We start from the raw sequence: 17,618 nt of genomic DNA on the forward strand, positions 1-17,618 counted from the left end.
CCTTTAAGAAATATAAACGATAACAATTATGCACAATCTCATACTCAAGAATGCTCCAGTAACGGAGCAAGTACAAAGTTAAGAATAAGAACAAGCCAGCTGAATAAAAACAAACAAAGCCTAGTAAGAATCGATTTTTGGGATTCATATAAAAAGGTCTCTTTTTCTAAGACATATCTTTGACCTGGACACCCAAGTCATAATGGCACACACACCCTGTTAGTGTTACAACATCGGAAAACGGTCGGAACCCACACCGTTTTTCTTCCAAAACATACTTATTCTCAACTCAAACGTAATAACTAGATCGTGACCGTGTCAGATAACAGGTTTTCAAGATAACCACGCAGTTGACTCAAATCACCAGCTCAGAAACATCTGTTGCGAAAAACACGTAGGTGTCACTTAGAAGGATTTGCATTGTTTGCACATAGACACACACACGAGCTGTTCGGGCACAGTAAAGTTCTGGGAAGTGGTGGGAGGAAAGAGCGGAGAAAAATACATGAACTAGAAGGTTTCGTCAAGGGGGAAACAATTACACCTACCACATCATTACAGACTGCAACTACATCATCATACAATAAGCGTCAAATAAATCAACCTATTTCTTCTCCATTGCACATATGTTTTTCTAAAGAGAAACCTAGAGGCAAACGAGATAGCTTACAGCATGTTTTTTTTCATTTTTACCTTGAACACTCTTTTATGGTCTGGTCATCAAAGTTGCAGGCTACGTCAGGGGCGTCTAAACAGCATTATAGGCCCCCAGGCAAAGCAGTGCACTGGGCCCTGCTGTCACAACCACTCACAGGACTAAAAATGTTTAATGGAAAATGAGTGTTAAATTCTGGTCTGCATGGGGCCCATATGCTCGTGGAGCCCCCGGGAAACTGTCCATGCGTCAAGGCGCACTGGCCTACGTGTAAATGTCTAGATGACGAATCCTGCCAGTTTGATTGCTCTCGTTTAACATGTAGATGCCCATCCTCCACTCATATGACTGTGTAAAATGGGACCATCAGCTTGGGTGGTAGGAGAAAAGAGGGAAGTAGGGAATATGATCTTATTGATTTGCTGTGATGGGTTACTTGTTGAATACCTGCCTGTGAGGCAAACCAGGGTTGTTTGGAATTGACAAGCTGGCTCGTTTTGCTAACAGTTAGACCAACAGCAGTTATGCTCCATTGGGAAAACAGGGAGAGACCAGCAGTGGCATCCAATTGACGGAGCCCACTTTTCGTGTTGTTTGTGCAGAGTGCATAAATTGAGAACTGCCATATCTAGGACTAATAATCCAAAAATGATCTTTCTGACCTGGGTCAGTTTCTAACTCAATTTGATACTTATCAAATGGCTTTTAGCAGAGCCTTTCTACATATTGAGTTACTCGACATAGGGAGCCCACAGTAAACAAAAAAATTAAATTATACTTTTGAGTTTAAAATACCTGCTTAAACAAAACCTCGAGTAATTTCAGGAACCCGTTTCATGTTGAATCCCCTCATCACATTGTGTTCTGAAACCAAAAATATCTTCCTTTTCATCTGGCCATAAACAGTAGTTTGCCTGTATTATTTAATTAATTACAATATATTTTTTATGGTTTTTCTTTGACATAATACACACATACATATAACAATTAACACTATTCGCTGTTTCATTTAGCATACACAAATTACATAAAAGCGTCTTGTAGATGGTTATTGAATGGCTGTTACAATGTCCCGGTAAGCTTGCGGCCTTTATGGCTTAGTTGCAAGGGACCCTCGTCTTTCGGCCCTGTGCCTAGTTTTAACATATAACGTAAACATATAACAAAGGCGTTTGGCAGCTGGTTGTGGATCGACCGTCGAACACTGGATGATTCTCGCCATTTTGCCTACCCGCTGTTGTTTAAGGTGGTTTATACGGGTCTAGGAAATTATCTAAGGATGACCACATCTCTCTGCTGGGCTTTCTCCAGGGTGTGTGTCTTAGTGCGGTGATGTCGGACCCTCTTAGGTACGTCACCCAATTCAGCCACCCTTTGAAAGTGGCCTTGGTGGTGTCTTTCCATTTGGCCAGCACTGTTTTCGTTGCACTGGTCAGGAGGAAGTCGAGAAGGTTTCTGTCTTGTTGTGAGGCAACGTCTGTATTGAAGTGTGCTGTAGTTATAGTGGCAAATTCCTGTTTCAGGGTGCAGTTTAGGGCCCTGTTAATAAAGTCGAACACCTTCCTCCAGAATTTCCTGACCTTGTTGCAGTAGAAGATGAGGTGAGCTAGGTTGCCCTTTTCTCTCACATTTCCAGCAGCGGTTGCGATTTCTCAGACCTAGCTTCGCTAGTCGGACTGGTGTCCAGTACGCTTGGGTGCAGCAGCCAGAATTTCGTTTGGGCTAGCACCGGTGAGATCATGTTATGCGCTGAAGGACCTCCACATGGTATGTAGTTCTTGTTTTGTGAGTTTGGAGCCTATCTGTGTTTCCCAGTAGCCTGTACTTTTAGCGTTGAGATTTGAGGAGGCTGGGGGCGGAGGAGTTTGTACAGGTGGGATACATGGTGGCCAGTCTGGTTTATGTTTTCCATGTATTGGAAGTTTGAGGGAGTCTGCTGGTTTAGTTTCGCTTTTGTGATGGCCGATTTGATATCCAGAAAATTGTATAGCTCCAAGTCTGGGCGGGCGTGATTTTCTTTCATGTTGTTGAATGTGAGGGGTATACCCTTCTCCTCCAGCTGAGCTGGGTGTGAGAGATCCAATTGTTTCCATGTTATGATGTCTAGGGGTCTGCCTCTGTATTTGATTTTGGGGTTTGCCCAGAGTGCTACCCGCAATGAGTTTTTGATGCTGACCTCTAACTTATGGTCTACCTTGAGACGAGCATGTTTGGTTATCTTGAATATCGGATTCCCTTTTAGTGTCTGTTTGTTGGTGGTGAGGAGGGTTAATGGGTCTGTTTTGTCGAGGATGGCTCTCTCTAGTAATAGCCAGGTAGGAGAGTATTGCTGATTCTGGAGTACCCAGTGCATCTCCTTTCTGGCCACAAAGGCTGTCTGGAAGGTTCTCAGATTTGCTACATTGAGGCCACCTTGTTCTTTCCTCAATCTCAGTTTCGGGAGGCCTATTCTCTGCTTTTTGTCTCTCCAGATGAATTTGTTAAATATTTGATCTGTTTTCCTGTGGAAGTCGTCCGTTAGTGCTAGGGGAAGCTTGCTCACTAGGTAGTTAACTATTGGGGTGATCATCATTTTAACTGTGTCTATTCTGCCCCACCAGGTGATAAACTTGAGCGACCAGTTTTCCAGCAGCCCTTTTATCTTCTCTAGGATATTTTTCTCGTTTTGTTTGAGGGTGATTCTTAGATTCCTCCCAAAGTTGATTCCTAGGTATTTGACGGATCCTGTTTGCCAAGCTAGCCCTGAGTCTCCCAATACCTCTTTAGTTGTGTGTATATTCAGTGGCATACACTTTGATTTATCTCTGTTTAGTTTGTAACTGGTGTGAGATGCGCAAGTGTCAATGGTGTGCATGAGAGCCGGGATGGATTGGACAGGATCTTCTGTTGTAATTAGTAAGTCATCCGCGTAGGCAGCTAGTTTGGCTGTGGCGTTATTAATGGTAATGCCTGCTATGTTCTTATTTGCTAGTATGTCCCTGATTAGTGGTTCTAGTGCTAGTAGGAACAACAGTGGGGATAGTGGGCAGCCTTGTCTAGTCCCTCTTTGGAGGTTAAAAGGGGTCGAAGTAGTTCCGTTGATAGCAATCTGTGCTTTGGGGTTTTTGTAAAGGGCCATGACCTTCTTTGTGAAACTGTCACCCAGGTTGTATGCTTGCATGCACTTCTCTAGGAAGTGCCAGGAGACTCTGTCGAAGGCCTTTTCTGCATCAAGCGTGAATGTGACTGCAGAGTTGTATGAATTTGAGCAGTGTTCGATGACTTGACAGAGGAGTCTTGTGTTGTCACCTGACATTCGAGTTGTCAAGGATGGCCTTCCCAGGAAGTCCATAAACCAGCTTTACACTTGTGAATGAAGAAAAGAAATGAACCATTTTGTCTAGATTTGCATTTACAAATGCCACTTGTGAGCTAAAAGTGTTGACAATACCAGTAATGAATCCTAGCAATTTACATTTTTGAGTGCCTACATTGAAGGTGGGACACTTTAAACAGGTCTAACATCACGTACCTCTTACAAAATCTACCCACCCTATCCTACCTCACCACGTCACACTTGACTTCTGTGAAATTCAATAGCTACCCGGGGATCAGCCAAAAAAAAATAAACACTAATTGACTGGACACACAACGCTGGTGTTCAGATTATTCTTAAAGGAAGTTAACAATTCAAAGAATGGGGCATATTTATTACCTAAGCAATGAGCAACATGAAACTAAGTGACCCAAAAGATAACGCCAAATCACCTTAAGGATGATTCAACAACACACACTTGTTTGGAACAATCTGATTGGGTTTGGCTTCCCACAGCTCTCACAATAAAAGGGCGGTCAAACTCCTAGGGCAGATGTAGAAACCACAAAACTCCAAAAAGATGTGCTAAAGATAACCACCTGGAATGCGGCAGGACGATCTTCGCTCACAGCTACACAGATACTGGAGTATCTTTACAACAGCAACACAATATCCTATCAAGAAACATGGCCAATCAATCCTATCCTAGAGTTCGAAACAAATCACATCCCGGCACACACAATAAATCTGTTTGGAAGTCCAATGGGTGGCCTAGCAATATATGTGAAACAGGATCTACATATAAAAGTCAAAGAATGGACCTACAACTCTTGGGATGTACAGATGGTCAGCATGAATGGACTTGTACCAGACGGAAGGACCACCACAATCTCATATATAAACCTTTACGGATGTACAGATGGTCAGCATGAATGGACGTGTACCAGACGGAAGGACCACCACAATCTCATATATAAACCTTTACGTTAATCCCCAAAGAGATGCAAAAGCGGCCAATATCAAGATTGAACAAATCGAAACGTTTTTATATAAAAACTGAGGCACAAGTGCATAGTAGTTGGAGACTTCAACAGCCAAGACCTGGGCCAATCAGAGACAACCATGAACGAACCTTACTACAAGCTTGCCTCAGAGAATATGACCTAGGATCTGCCGAGCTAGTAGGAGCCAAAGGGTGCAAATCAATTCACACTTTCAAAGACATATCAACTCTAGACTATCTTTTTAAGCAAAGACCTGTTAAAAAGATGAATACAGTCCAGCAAAGAAGTGAAAGTTACCACCACCCCATTTGCATAGAAGTCAATATGGGAGCAATGACACAAATTACAAACCAGCAGGTTAGGTTGCACTCTCGAAAAGAATCAAATGAGCTCCAGCCAGCATGGATAAGTACTCTCGCTGGAAAACAACCTATATGCACCCAACTTGAAGTAATGAAGCATGTCTGGTAGAGAAGTGGTCCTCATTGCTAGAAAAACTACATGGAACACTCATCCTCCAAAAACACACAAAGCAACTAGTAGTAGCACCCACAAGAAGGACACGTCTGTCAGAGCAAACATGAGTGATGATATGCGGAATCAAAACACAGAAAGGAGAAGACTAACAGCACGGATAAAAAATATGAAAGAGGTAAGGAAACAGCATAATAAAATAGCCTGGAACACGAAACGGCAATAAACTCAGGAACAATGGAAACACATACGTGCTTTCTTACCACCCAGTAAGACCTGGGATTTCTAGGGATACGTAAACGGTCTAACAAACACAACGAATCAGCAAGGAGAACATCGCACCGGCTAATATACGAGAGGGGTACCTAAAAAACCTGTACGTAGATCCAGATAAAACAAGATCCAGCAATGCAACCTTGTTGGAAAACACATTAGAAGGCCTGGAAGACAGTCAAATAACAGTCGCAAACCAGCATGATGTTTGAGAGCATTCAGAGAGATGAGGCCCATGGGCTGAATGGAATACCCGGGGCATTTTCAAAGAAGATGGAACCTTTTTGTCTCCTCTGATGCTCAATTTGTTCAATGAATGCCTCACTACATAGATCATCTATGAAGCTAGGAAAGGCTCCATCCTTCATCCTATACACAAAAAATGGCGATCCTACCTGGACCTGAGAACAATAAGCATTGGCATAGCCAATAGGTCTTGCCTTTGGGACCTTGTAAGTGTTTAGCCATGCAACAGTTGATGTTGTTGCACCAAGGATATTGTGCTGGATAACTTAGAGGTTTGTATAGGACAATAGGTAATGGTCAGAAATTACTATGAATGAGGAACCCTTTGATGATAAAGATGGTGAAATAAAAAAAGGTTGGTTGTGAAGTATATGAGATGAGGATGAGAAAAGAATGGATATTGCCTCCTAAGTAGGTTTTCATACCACCTGGAATCCTACAAATCAAAGCCGAAAGATCAATGCATGAGTGATTTGCCTGTTGCCATTTGTATATGCATTTATATAGCGCATAAATCACCCGAAGGTCTCAGAGCGCTTGAAGATCCTCAAAAGCTGGGACAGTGGTCAGAAGATTTAGAAAAGCCAGGGGTTTAGGTTTCTTCACAATCTCAGATGGTTGGGTTCTGTCCTAATGTGTTGGGGCAGGGCGTTCTAGGTTTCAGGGGCTATTTTGGAGAAGGACCTGTTGCCGTCTCTAACTGTGCGACCTTTGGGAGTGTTAGAAGCAGCTTGCTGGAGATCGGAGACAATAAAATGTCCCAAAACCTACGTGGTTTGAAAACTATGAAAGTCAAAGAGCCAGTTGAATTCAAATATAATCCTTATTGCTATCAGATCCACGTCTTGAACAAACAAAATGCCTCTGTGTTCAGTTATGCTCCCCATTTTAATCGGAGATATCACCCACTAGCCTGTTGTGCAAAATCTCACCCCATAAATGTTTAAGCAAAATCCATCTTCTTAAGTCCGATAACATGCTAAAGAAACTGATTTAAATATTGAGCCTACTTGTTGATTACGAGAATTGTGTTGGTCGTCAAAATACATGTCTCTATTTTCAGAGAACAGTGGATTGGTGACTTTTGTGCACAATATTTGAAGAATGACCACCATACTGTCATAATGGGGGTCTGACACAGTTTGTATCTTTGTTTTGTTTGTGGCACTTTTCTTCACTGGAATACATATATCACTGGATTGTAAGCTGCATTCCTTTTTGAGTCGTAAAATGTTTATTTGAGGGTGAAATATGTTTTCAGTGGTTGCATGTACTGAGAATGCTTATTTACGGGGCCATTGCTATGTAGGCTTCAAATTAGCAAAAAGAGAAATATTTCTGAAAACTTCTGTTTTGCTCACTCCATCCCTCATTAGAGAGTTGTACTAAGCCCATTATTTGTTTTTCCTAGTATGAATGCTGCACGCATTTCATTTTGATCGAGTCTCTGTGTTGCAATAATTTTAACTTTAAAGGACTCTTAGTGGACCTGTCCAGTGCATGTATCTTCATCTCAAATGATAACACCTAGCAGCAGAAGTTGAATCTCTGTATTTCCCATTAGAATGGGTAACAATGGTTGGTGTGCACGAGACCGTGTGTCCCGAAGAGCAAAAGACAGTTATTAGAGGCTGACTTTGGGCTATATTGTTCAGAAATAGAATGGAAAATTTTGGTTTTGAACAGAAATAGAAGGAGGCAGGAGAAATGTGTCCTAATTTTGTAACAAAAAATATCAACTTTTCCTAAACTTTACAAATATTAGCAAACATTGGCAAAGTCAATAGGTCTGGCACTGATGTGCAAACAGGAATGTACTCATTAAATCTTCCTGTAGTAGCACATGAACCAATGCTTGTTTTATTACCTTTTGCTCTGCACCTAGAATGCTTCCTGCTTGTCTAGCAGCAGGATACTATGTTTACCCATAGCGTTAGAAGCTTTTTAATGCCATTATACGACCGTATAAACTATCTATTTTTTTTAATTTACTTTTGCTGTTGTGATTTTATATAAACAATAGGTACAGATTTTTTTTAATTAGTAATGATTTCTTCCTAATTAGAGACTTTTGTCCGAAATGTTCTATGCTCACTTATTTTTTACTCCAGCTAACTACAGACATGTACAATCTATTTTATTAAACACCACACCTTGTTTTAAACAGCTTGGAAAATTCCAGGTCAGAAAATAAGGAATACACAGAAAAAAGTTCACATTTTGTTTATAGTAATTACGATTTGTAAAATCTTCCCGCACATTTTAAAACTCCATTTTTGAATTTCATGAAAATCACTGAGGTTTAACCATATATTCACAAACGTAAAACTACAAAAAAAGGAAGCTGTGATGCGAGTCTGTAGAATTCTTCCCCATTTATGATGTTATGGTGATTGGCGAATGCTTTTATTTAAACAGGTCAGCCTGTAAGAAGCAGCGATTAGACTATTTATGTCGGAGAATTTTATTTGTGGAGAATCCACAGTTAGGTGCACATCCGATAAATTGTTTACCATTGTTAATATTGCTGTTGGAAAGGTTTGAACCTTATGGGTAATAGTAGCAAAAGAATTGAAAAGTAAACCCTGGCTTTGAAAAAAAGTGTTCTTCTGCTGATCCTGGAGTTAGTGCTGAAAGTGAAGCAGTTGAAATTGAGAGAGCTTTGTTTTATTAGTAGGATGTAACTATAATTGGCGCAAAAGAGACTTCTTAAGAGATAATATTTATTGATTGACCTACTCCGTAATATATAGAAGGTAAGATTACAATATTTAATTGCAAGCTGCAGACACGCCTGGATAGTTGGGCCACACCGCAATGCCCAGACAGACCCATTCATGGGAGCGTGGCAGTTGTCACCTGATTCCTAGAGGGTGTATGGACGTCCTTCAAAGCCATCAATCACAGTTGATGGAAGTGGCACTACGATCTATGAAAGAAATAGCATTGGCATGAGCCGTGCAGGTCAGAGTAGAGTTGCATGTGTTCAGCTGTGCATGCAAGACGGCAGAGTAGTTTTTGTGTTTGGTGTTCTTTTAGGAAATCGTCACTTGAGTGCCCCTCCTCCTCCCAAAGTAGAACTGCACCGAAGTGAGGTTAGGAGAACTTACACTCAGGTTTGTTCGGTTAAGATTGGTAGTTGTGCGTGCGCAATCTGCTCTTTTTTTGGAAGCACATATTCGTGCTTGTGGCACGCCCCTGCTCGCTCCCGCAAGGTGGATGCCGCCACAAGCACATGTGTGCTTCCAAAAAGAGCAGAGCGACAGTTAACGGTCCTCCTATGCAGCGCATGCGCGCTGCGTAGACTAGACCTAAAAAGGGCGATCCTACCTGACTTGAGAACTACAGGCTAATAGCCCTACGAAATGTCAATTGCCGAGCATATGCATAAGTGCTACTACACGAGCTAAAATGCTAGATCAATAAATAACATCATTCCAACTTATCAGTCAGGGTTTAGGCCTAACTCCTCTACAATGGACAGTGCCATTGCTCTCTCATACGTGGGCACCAAGGCCTGTGAAATGACCACCATTATAAGCCTGTTTCCTAGACTACTTTTGATGGCATTAATCGTAAAATCCTCTAAAAAAAAAAACAGTCATGATGGGGCATACCGAGACAACTGCTTGTGCCAATAACAGCAACATACACCAAGACTTGGGTGAGGACTAAGATAACACAGATCCACACCACGACAAGGATCATCACCAACAAAGGGCTTAAACAGGGTTGTTTCATTGCCCCACATTGTTCAATCTATATACAGCAGATCTAGGGGAGAAATTACTGAAAGGAAAAAACTTCCCAACGAAATTGGGCCAGATGAATCTACCAATAATGCAATATGCACAAGATCTGGTATTATTAGATCAACCCAGTATTGGAATGAGGTGGGCCCTGGACATACTGCATGCACACAGTGCATGGAATGCTCCGCAAGAGAGCGCAGAGGAAACAAATCCTGATTTTCGGCAACAGAACCAAAAAATACCAACTTGGCCCATTGAAAATAGGCACAACTAGTAAATACAAATAACTTGGGAGTCAGGCTGGCAGATAGTGGAAAATACCCACATAGCAGCCAACTGCATTAGCAGGAAAAGCAGCCAAAACCAAATGTGCCCTATCTAAACTATATCATAACCTCCACATCCACACTCCAGAGGTGATACAAAGAGTCATAGGGGCAAAATGATTACCAACAATAAATTATGGCCACCTTGCTTTCCCTGGAAGGCTCACCAAGCCACTAGAACGCAGCCATATCCACCTACAGAAAAATATTTGCCATCCCAAAAAACAGTTGATGCACTCCTAATTAGTCTTGAGTTTAACCTGGCGAGTATGGGCATGGAGTGCAAAAAAAAGATATAATCAAATGTCACCACCTTGTGACCAGGGCAAACCCAGAAACACTACGAGGAGAACTTAACACAATAGTTCTGGATGGAAAAAAGCAAGTGGACGAAGTACCTTGGCGCGACCAGAAAAACATTAAATACAGATGCAGAAAATTCGACCGACCTCGCAATTACCACAGCACAACTAAAGAAAAAGTGCACATTGGCCTCAAGAGAGCAAGATATAAAACAAGTCATAAATATTAGAGAAGTGGTGGGAAACAGCGTTTACAATGCAGGCAGAACTACTCAGTGCCATTACATCGCAGGCACTACAACAAACGCATCATTACCACAGGTTCCATTACAACGCAAGTTGTTGCTTTAGGGAGTGCACTGTTGGATTTTAAATCCAACACCTTCCCAAATGTTGCACAGACTGGAGTAGGAATAGTAAAATATACTATTCCAAAATCCAGCACTTCCCTACTGCGAGTCGTTGTAAAGGCGTGCGTTATAATGGAACGTGTGGCAACGACACGTAAGTTGAACTGCCCGCGTTGTAAAGGCATGATTGTAAAAGCATGCATGAATAGGTCTTACATCCAGAGCAGTGGAGCTCTTGGCATCACACAAAGCCACACATTCTCAACCATACTTGAAATTAGCCATTGGAAAATAAGCTTTTAAGAACATTCTAGCACTTAGTCTCTTAAAAACGCCCTTATGAGAAAATAGGGCACACTGGAAGAGCTTAAAGCAGACACATGGGCAATGTAGGCTGTGCCAATCCCCCTCAAAAATGGCTGCCCACATTGCATGATGCTGCGCAGGCCTGCTACAACAGTAGCAAAAGTACCTAAGGCCAATCTTTTTGCAACATGCAAAGAGGCACTAAAGCTAATCTACACCACAGTAATACCAAAAGAATTAGCTCAGTAGGGGAAATTATTTTTGGAAGCCGGCCGGTTCCTACATGAAGACTGCCCAATGCCTGGGACAGCCACTGCAAATTCTTTCAAAAATGTAGAAAAGGGGCAGCAGCTGAGTACATGGGCACACTATGGTATGAGTGAACTTGAGCACGAACCACTACTTATCCTGCCTACAACATAATACTCAAGAGACGTTTGTGAAATAGTCTACACTGCATCATTAACGGACACTCATGTCTTTTATATTTTTAGATACTAGTACTTTACAATATTGCACTTTAACCAAGCCCTAGGGTTTAAAAAAGAAAGTTTTAAATATAGCACATTGCTAAACACTGCTTATTTGCACAAGTCTCATTTTTACTTCTTTATGTTTGTACAATTCTGCGTTTCCTGTACTCTGACCTTCAATTGACTTGATTGTCTAAATATATATTTACTTCACATTGAAATAAAATGAGCAAAAGGTAAAATCAGACACAACTGTCTCGGCCGTAACACGATAGGCATTGCCATACGTCCACATTGGTTGGAAGGACTAATTAAATCTATTTGAGAGACCACACAGAAAAAGACATTGTGAATATTAGTTCGTGACTGAAACCTGCTATAGAAAACAATACTGGAGTTGGTGAGCGCAGCAAGTGCTAGTCAACACCTTCCAGGGATTTCTAACGCTCGCTAATAGAGGGCAACCACGGATAAAACGTTTTCTGTGGTAACTGGTGCCATTTCAAATACAATTTTTCAAGAAAAAAAGTACAAAAAGATGTCGAGACTTGAGTGCAACTGCTGCCATTATACCGAGAAATAAAATAGCTTCCGTAACAAGGCATCTGACCCAAAACAAGCAAGTGCGAGGCGTGCACTTCGCTAATATCGCGTGCTTCCAGTGTTTCTACTGTTAAAATTGTATTTCCAAGTAGTAATGTGAGCATTCGATGGGTTAAGTGGTAAGACAGACGTTGAAACCTCTACTTCCCATAGTTGCAATATGAACATTCAAAATGATGCATTGTAATGCGGTCTGTGTCACACCGTTCTACTGTGGAGCGGTACCTTATCGCAGGCAATGTGTTCGTGCTCGCATCAAAGAGGGTCTCGATGACCCCTGGCATCAGCTGATACGTGAGGGAGCCCAGGTAACAAAACGTCACAACCATCCTACGCACCCACGTTTCTGCGTCGACAAACCCAGTCACACCGTCCCATTCTAAACGCCCCCCTCCGGCCGCGCGCCTGACGTCAAGACGAAAGTTGAAGCTTTTGGACCTGACGCCAACTAGGAGTCGAATACCTTTGTGACGTCATTACCAGAGCCAACTCAGAGGCACACCTTGTGGGCACGCGCTGGGCTTTCCCATACACGTCTAGGGGGGAAGATGTAACAACCTGTTGCGTGCAGATAGAGCAGCGCCGCGGTGGTGGAAGGCTGCACAGCAGCGCCAGTGCTGCACGTACACGAATCTCCCCAAAGGGGCAGCGCAGCGGTCAACTGCATACTTAAAGATACAAGAAAATACTTTCTTTGCAACTTTTTCACCCCAAAACTGCAACTGTCCAGTGACTAAGTACTTCAGCTCCGCAGTTAGCCAAGCACAGTCCCACCGGGGATTTATTAGGTTGAATGCCCAAGAGCTCGAAATGCGGATCAAATTAAGCAGAGGAAGAGGGGACCTCGAAGGAAACTGTAGTTTCTTTCAGAGCCATGCTGCAATGCGGCTGCCTTTATGATGCCTCTAGACCCTTTTAGACTGACTTCAATTAACATACCCCAGAGACTCGTGCCTGAAGGCATTTTCGCCAATACCATCGTAATGTGCAACTTGAAAAAGGAACAATAGAACGGACAAGGGTCAACACTGGCAACAGCCACGAAGCTGACCTCGGCCTCTTACCGAGAGATAGAGCTTTAACTCTGTAGGGAACGCGCAAAATGACGAACTGCACCGCAATGTCAATTTAGACGACTTTGAGCAGCACGAAGACAACCACGGCATTGCAGCAGAGGATGAACGATGCACTGAAAACGCCAAACGCAAACGCGCGGCCTTGCAGAGAGGTGCACTTTCTCCCATGCAGGCATGCATCACATCACGGATGCAGACATTGCACGTTACACTGCAGCGTGACTGGACGATCGGAGACCATTGCACCGAAACCACCCTGGGCTCTCCGGCACGTCGAACTAACATGTCACTTATCAGGTCAACCCCCATTTTTTTCTGCAGCTGCGGAAGCGCAGATCTCCTGCCACGATCAAGTTCTTGCTGTTTTTTTATAGCAAAACAAACGAAGCCACTTTGGCTCGTCACCAACAAAGCTGGTAGTAACAACCAAAACAAGATTTTTAGGTGTAAGAAAAAAAGCAGTAGAGACAACTGTAAGTAAAGGAGCATAGCGTAGACCGGCTAGCAAACGTACAATAGAAACGGTCCAAACAAACGAGGAATCTTCTGGGCCAACCATTGCTTACTTATGCAATTATCTATAACTCGTACTAATTTATATATAACGCCTACAGTTTTATCTTGCTTGTAAAAGGCACAAAACATCTCATTTTACAACACGAGAAAATTTCGCTCTAAACCCTAAGTATATTCGTCAAGCAAAAAGGGATTTTATGCCATGCACTTTAATGTGCCACAAATACCTTCCATTATGTATACATTCAGCGTGCAATTCTAATGACTTTTTTTTTAAAACTTTCTTTTATAATGATTTCCAAGGTTTATCATACCCTTCCCCCACACAATGCACGAAAGTCATAGTCCACAGCGCTTACTGTCACTATAATCGGATTGATGCCAGTGACAATTGTGGGAAGGCAGAATTGCAGCCCTTTAAAATGCCCCCGTGCAGCAGGCACCGCTGCATACACTGCACCCCGTTTGGCACTTACGTATTTCTTCTGGATGATGTTTCTCTTGGGCCTTTGCTTGTTCATCTTGAGATCCATAATGGGATTGGGATAAATCGCATGAATTAAAAAACGAAAACGCCGCGGAAACACAAAAGTCCAAGGGGTGGGAAGGTACAAAAATAAAAATAGATCCCGTCTCTTCGGTTGGTTTATTATTGTTCAATTTGCGCTTGTCTTGTAATCCTTTGTTGTTGGTTTCTTGCTATAGTCCGAACATTAGCAAACACGAGATGTGGGAAAGGTATTCAAAACATTATTAAAAATAGAATACTTCGGTAAGACTATCATGACATGATGGGCATTTTTTTCTTCCAGGCTTAGCAACAAAAAGGAAGGAGGTGGGGCGCCCCGAGCTCCCTGCACCCTCAGAGACGGCAGATCCGGGGCGAGGGGGTGCAGCGAGGGGTCCCTGGCTACATCCTAAGGGGGTAAAGGGGGCGGGGGGGCTGCGCGCGGGGGCCTGCGGCTACGGGGGGCTGCGGGATCCGCGGTGCTGGCTGCGCTGCCCTGGCTGCCGCTGTGCCGTGTGTGTCTGTGTTTGCAGCTCCCCGGCCAATAGGAAGCGAGCTGCTCGAGCAACTTTAAATGGACTGCTCCCAGCCTCCAGGACCCAGGGAACGTCGCAAATTTCTGTTTTGCAGATGGGGGCGTGTACAGCGGACGATGAAAAACACAGTCCCGCAGTGGGGTTGAGACAGATGCGAGTGGGCGTAGGAAAACCGTGACTTTCAGATAGCAGTTTGTAAAAGGTTCACGGGAAAAGCTGAAGTCGCTGATGTAATCGAGTAGGTCGACAAACGTGAAACGCTCCCTGGCCGCACGGCACGCTCTGCTGCTGGGGAAAAGGGGGAGGGTGGCTCCGCGGTGACACCGGGATAGGAGGTCGGATATCTTGGTCCGGCGCCTGACCTGTATCGAAGAAAAAACATGCGGATCCGGTGTCTTTCAGTGTGTTCGTTTGCCCTTGAAGAAGGGGAAAACCGAGGTATAGGCTTCACGCTCGCTGCTATAAGTTGTAATTTCTCCAATACAAAATGGCAGCCGCGCATGAACCACACCTCCCAGGGTGCCTCTGGGGCTACATAAAAGCCCCGCCCACATCCTCGCGGGTGATTGGTCAAACGCGGTGTGCGTTTATTGTCCTTGTGGAACTCCAGGGCTGGGCAGAGGGAGAGGTCTAAGGCAAGAGACAAGACGAACCCTTGACGTCACCCCATACGCTCGCTCCCGCCGTGTAAATACGAAAAAGATCCTGGAGAGCGGTGCCGCGCCGCAGACTAGCTGACGCAGCCGAATAAGTGGGGGTGGCCGAGAGGTAATAACTTTGCTGGAAAACGTGTTCGGAATGGAAGCACATACCCACCGCTTCGTCCTATTGGAACGCTCCTCGTAGAGCACCATGGAGCATTGAAAGAGGGTGCTGATATGCTGACTTTCACTCTGTGCCCACACTTCCCTCGAGTTGGAGGGGCGGGACGTGTCTGCACTGGGCGGCGGAGCCATCTCAGGACGCCCGCCCGGGACTGGCTGTGCCTCCTGCGGGGTACTGCGAGGTCACCTCGCAAGAAACAGCCGCTCAGTGCTGCCAGGCGCCTTCTCTTACTGCCTGCATCGGCCCCTGCACACTCGCACACTTCCTCTCCGAAAAAGGCGACGCTTCTGTCGTGCAGCCGAAAGTCTCTCACGCAGATGAGTTTAACTTTGTTTTGCCTTAAAACAGGCTGCGTGGGGATTGACAGCGATAGTGTGTTTCGCTTACCAAACAGTTTTGAGAACGACATCTACAGTATCACAACGTGCATGCAGACCTCTAACGTCAACGACAACGATGTAGTTGTTGCTCTAAAAATATTCTTCGTAGTTTACTTGCAGTTCAGGATTGAGTAATTTATGATATTCCCATTTTATTGCAAGACTCTGGCCTCCATAATTACTACTGCTTCATCATTTTAAACTTTATCAGCCAAGAAAATCAACTTTGAAGTGCCATCCAATGGTGTCGCTTTTTAAAAAAAAAATTAAAACAATGAAAGCCCCTGAATTTACTAACCCTAGTCCTAATTGTAAAGTAAGCCGATCAGATCGCTGCCTTAAATAAATCCACAGAACCAAAAACTTCTGCTAGCAAAAGTAGTTTAATTCGCAATTCAGCCTTCATGTAAAATTACTATCCAGACAATGATTCCCAACGATCCTTCCCCATACCTGTAGAGTTCTTAGTCATGTGAGTTATGTGTTCTTTCACTTGCACGTGAGGTTTGTTCATGAATGTAACACGTGCCTTATGTTCTTATCAATGGTCGTGCATCTCTTGAAGAATGTTTATCTTCAAGAGATGCATTTCTCGAGGCGTCTTCAACTAGTAGTTTCCAACTGTGGCTTTAGGCACTTTTACAGTTGGAGATTGCTGTGTGCGGACGTGCTCCTGTGGATACGCTGATTACTTGGAATAAAACCTTCTGATTCAACTTATTCGCCTTCCGACTGTTCCTGCTTGTTAGTGAACCTTCCTACTTCACATTTGGCGACGAGGGACTCTTTTTAACAAAAACAGCGTATCCCCTACCTTGCACGATCTGGAAATAAGCTCACCCATCGCTTTAAGGCTACTCTGAATCTTCATTCCCTGAAAACCCGCCTCGAATCGACAACTTCTGCAAGAAATTGGTTATTTTAATCCTTTTCCTGGATTAACAAGCTCTTCTCCGTTTCCTCTATGACGTGAGCGAGATCGTAATCTCGTCTCGAACGTACGTCATCACGCGCATGCGTGAAGGAACGTAGCTACGCATTGAGGCCATTTTGGATCTCCAGAGTCAGGGTTACCATCGTAACCATTTACCGATCGGAAGGAAAATAACCGATCGTATGATTACAGAGCCTTAAGGGTGAGCGGTTTCAAAAGGATTTAGGTAAATTTAAAGCGGATTACTCAAATTTTATCCCGTATTGAGGAACTTTTAAAAATTTAAGTATTTTAAAGCGAAGTTTATTTAAAAAAAAAAAAGAGTATTTTACAGATTCTTGCTTTCTTTATTTAAAGACTTCAATAACTTTATTTTAAAAATAAGGGAGAATGGCTACCAATCAGCAAATTGTGACTTTAAATTACGTTTTACCAGTCCCTGGTAAACCAAAAGAACCATGGAGACTCTGGTTTAAAAATTTTGAAAGCTACTTGGTTGCCATAGGAGCGGATGAGTACTTCGCAAAGAGAAAAATGGCAATTCTCTACAGTAATTTGGGCAAAGAAGGAAGACAAATTTTTAACAATTTACCTAATCCACTTCCAGAAGTGTGGCTCACGGTGTAGAGCAGGCAGACCCTGAAGCAGAGGTCAGACCCGGGACCAGGGTTCAATTCCCGACGCGGCAGGGTCTTGAGCTCAAATGTCCAAGGACTTGATAATTCTCGCTTCGGTGCCTGCTCTAATCATGGGTTCTCACTCTGCAACTCTGGGCATTAAGCTT

General features: G+C 43.4%; 1 protein-coding gene across 2 annotated transcripts in view; it reads right to left on the minus strand.

Moving 5' to 3' along the window:
- Positions 1–15,193, minus strand: part of JARID2 (jumonji and AT-rich interaction domain containing 2) — a 684,143-nt gene extending 668,950 nt beyond the window's left edge. For both annotated transcript variants that reach the window (XM_086965161.1, XM_086965160.1), the window contains exon 1: positions 14,128–15,193. In XM_086965161.1, the coding sequence (XP_086821287.1) occupies positions 14,128–14,184 (57 nt within the window). In that variant the 5' untranslated portion in view covers positions 14,185–15,193. The remainder of the gene's footprint in view (positions 1–14,127) is intronic.
- Positions 15,194–17,618: the final 2,425 nt, after the last annotated feature.

This window comes from Lissotriton vulgaris, chromosome 4_1 (assembly GCF_964263255.1).
Source record: "Lissotriton vulgaris chromosome 4_1, aLisVul1.2, whole genome shotgun sequence".
NCBI classification, from domain to species: Eukaryota; Metazoa; Chordata; class Amphibia; order Caudata; family Salamandridae; genus Lissotriton; species Lissotriton vulgaris.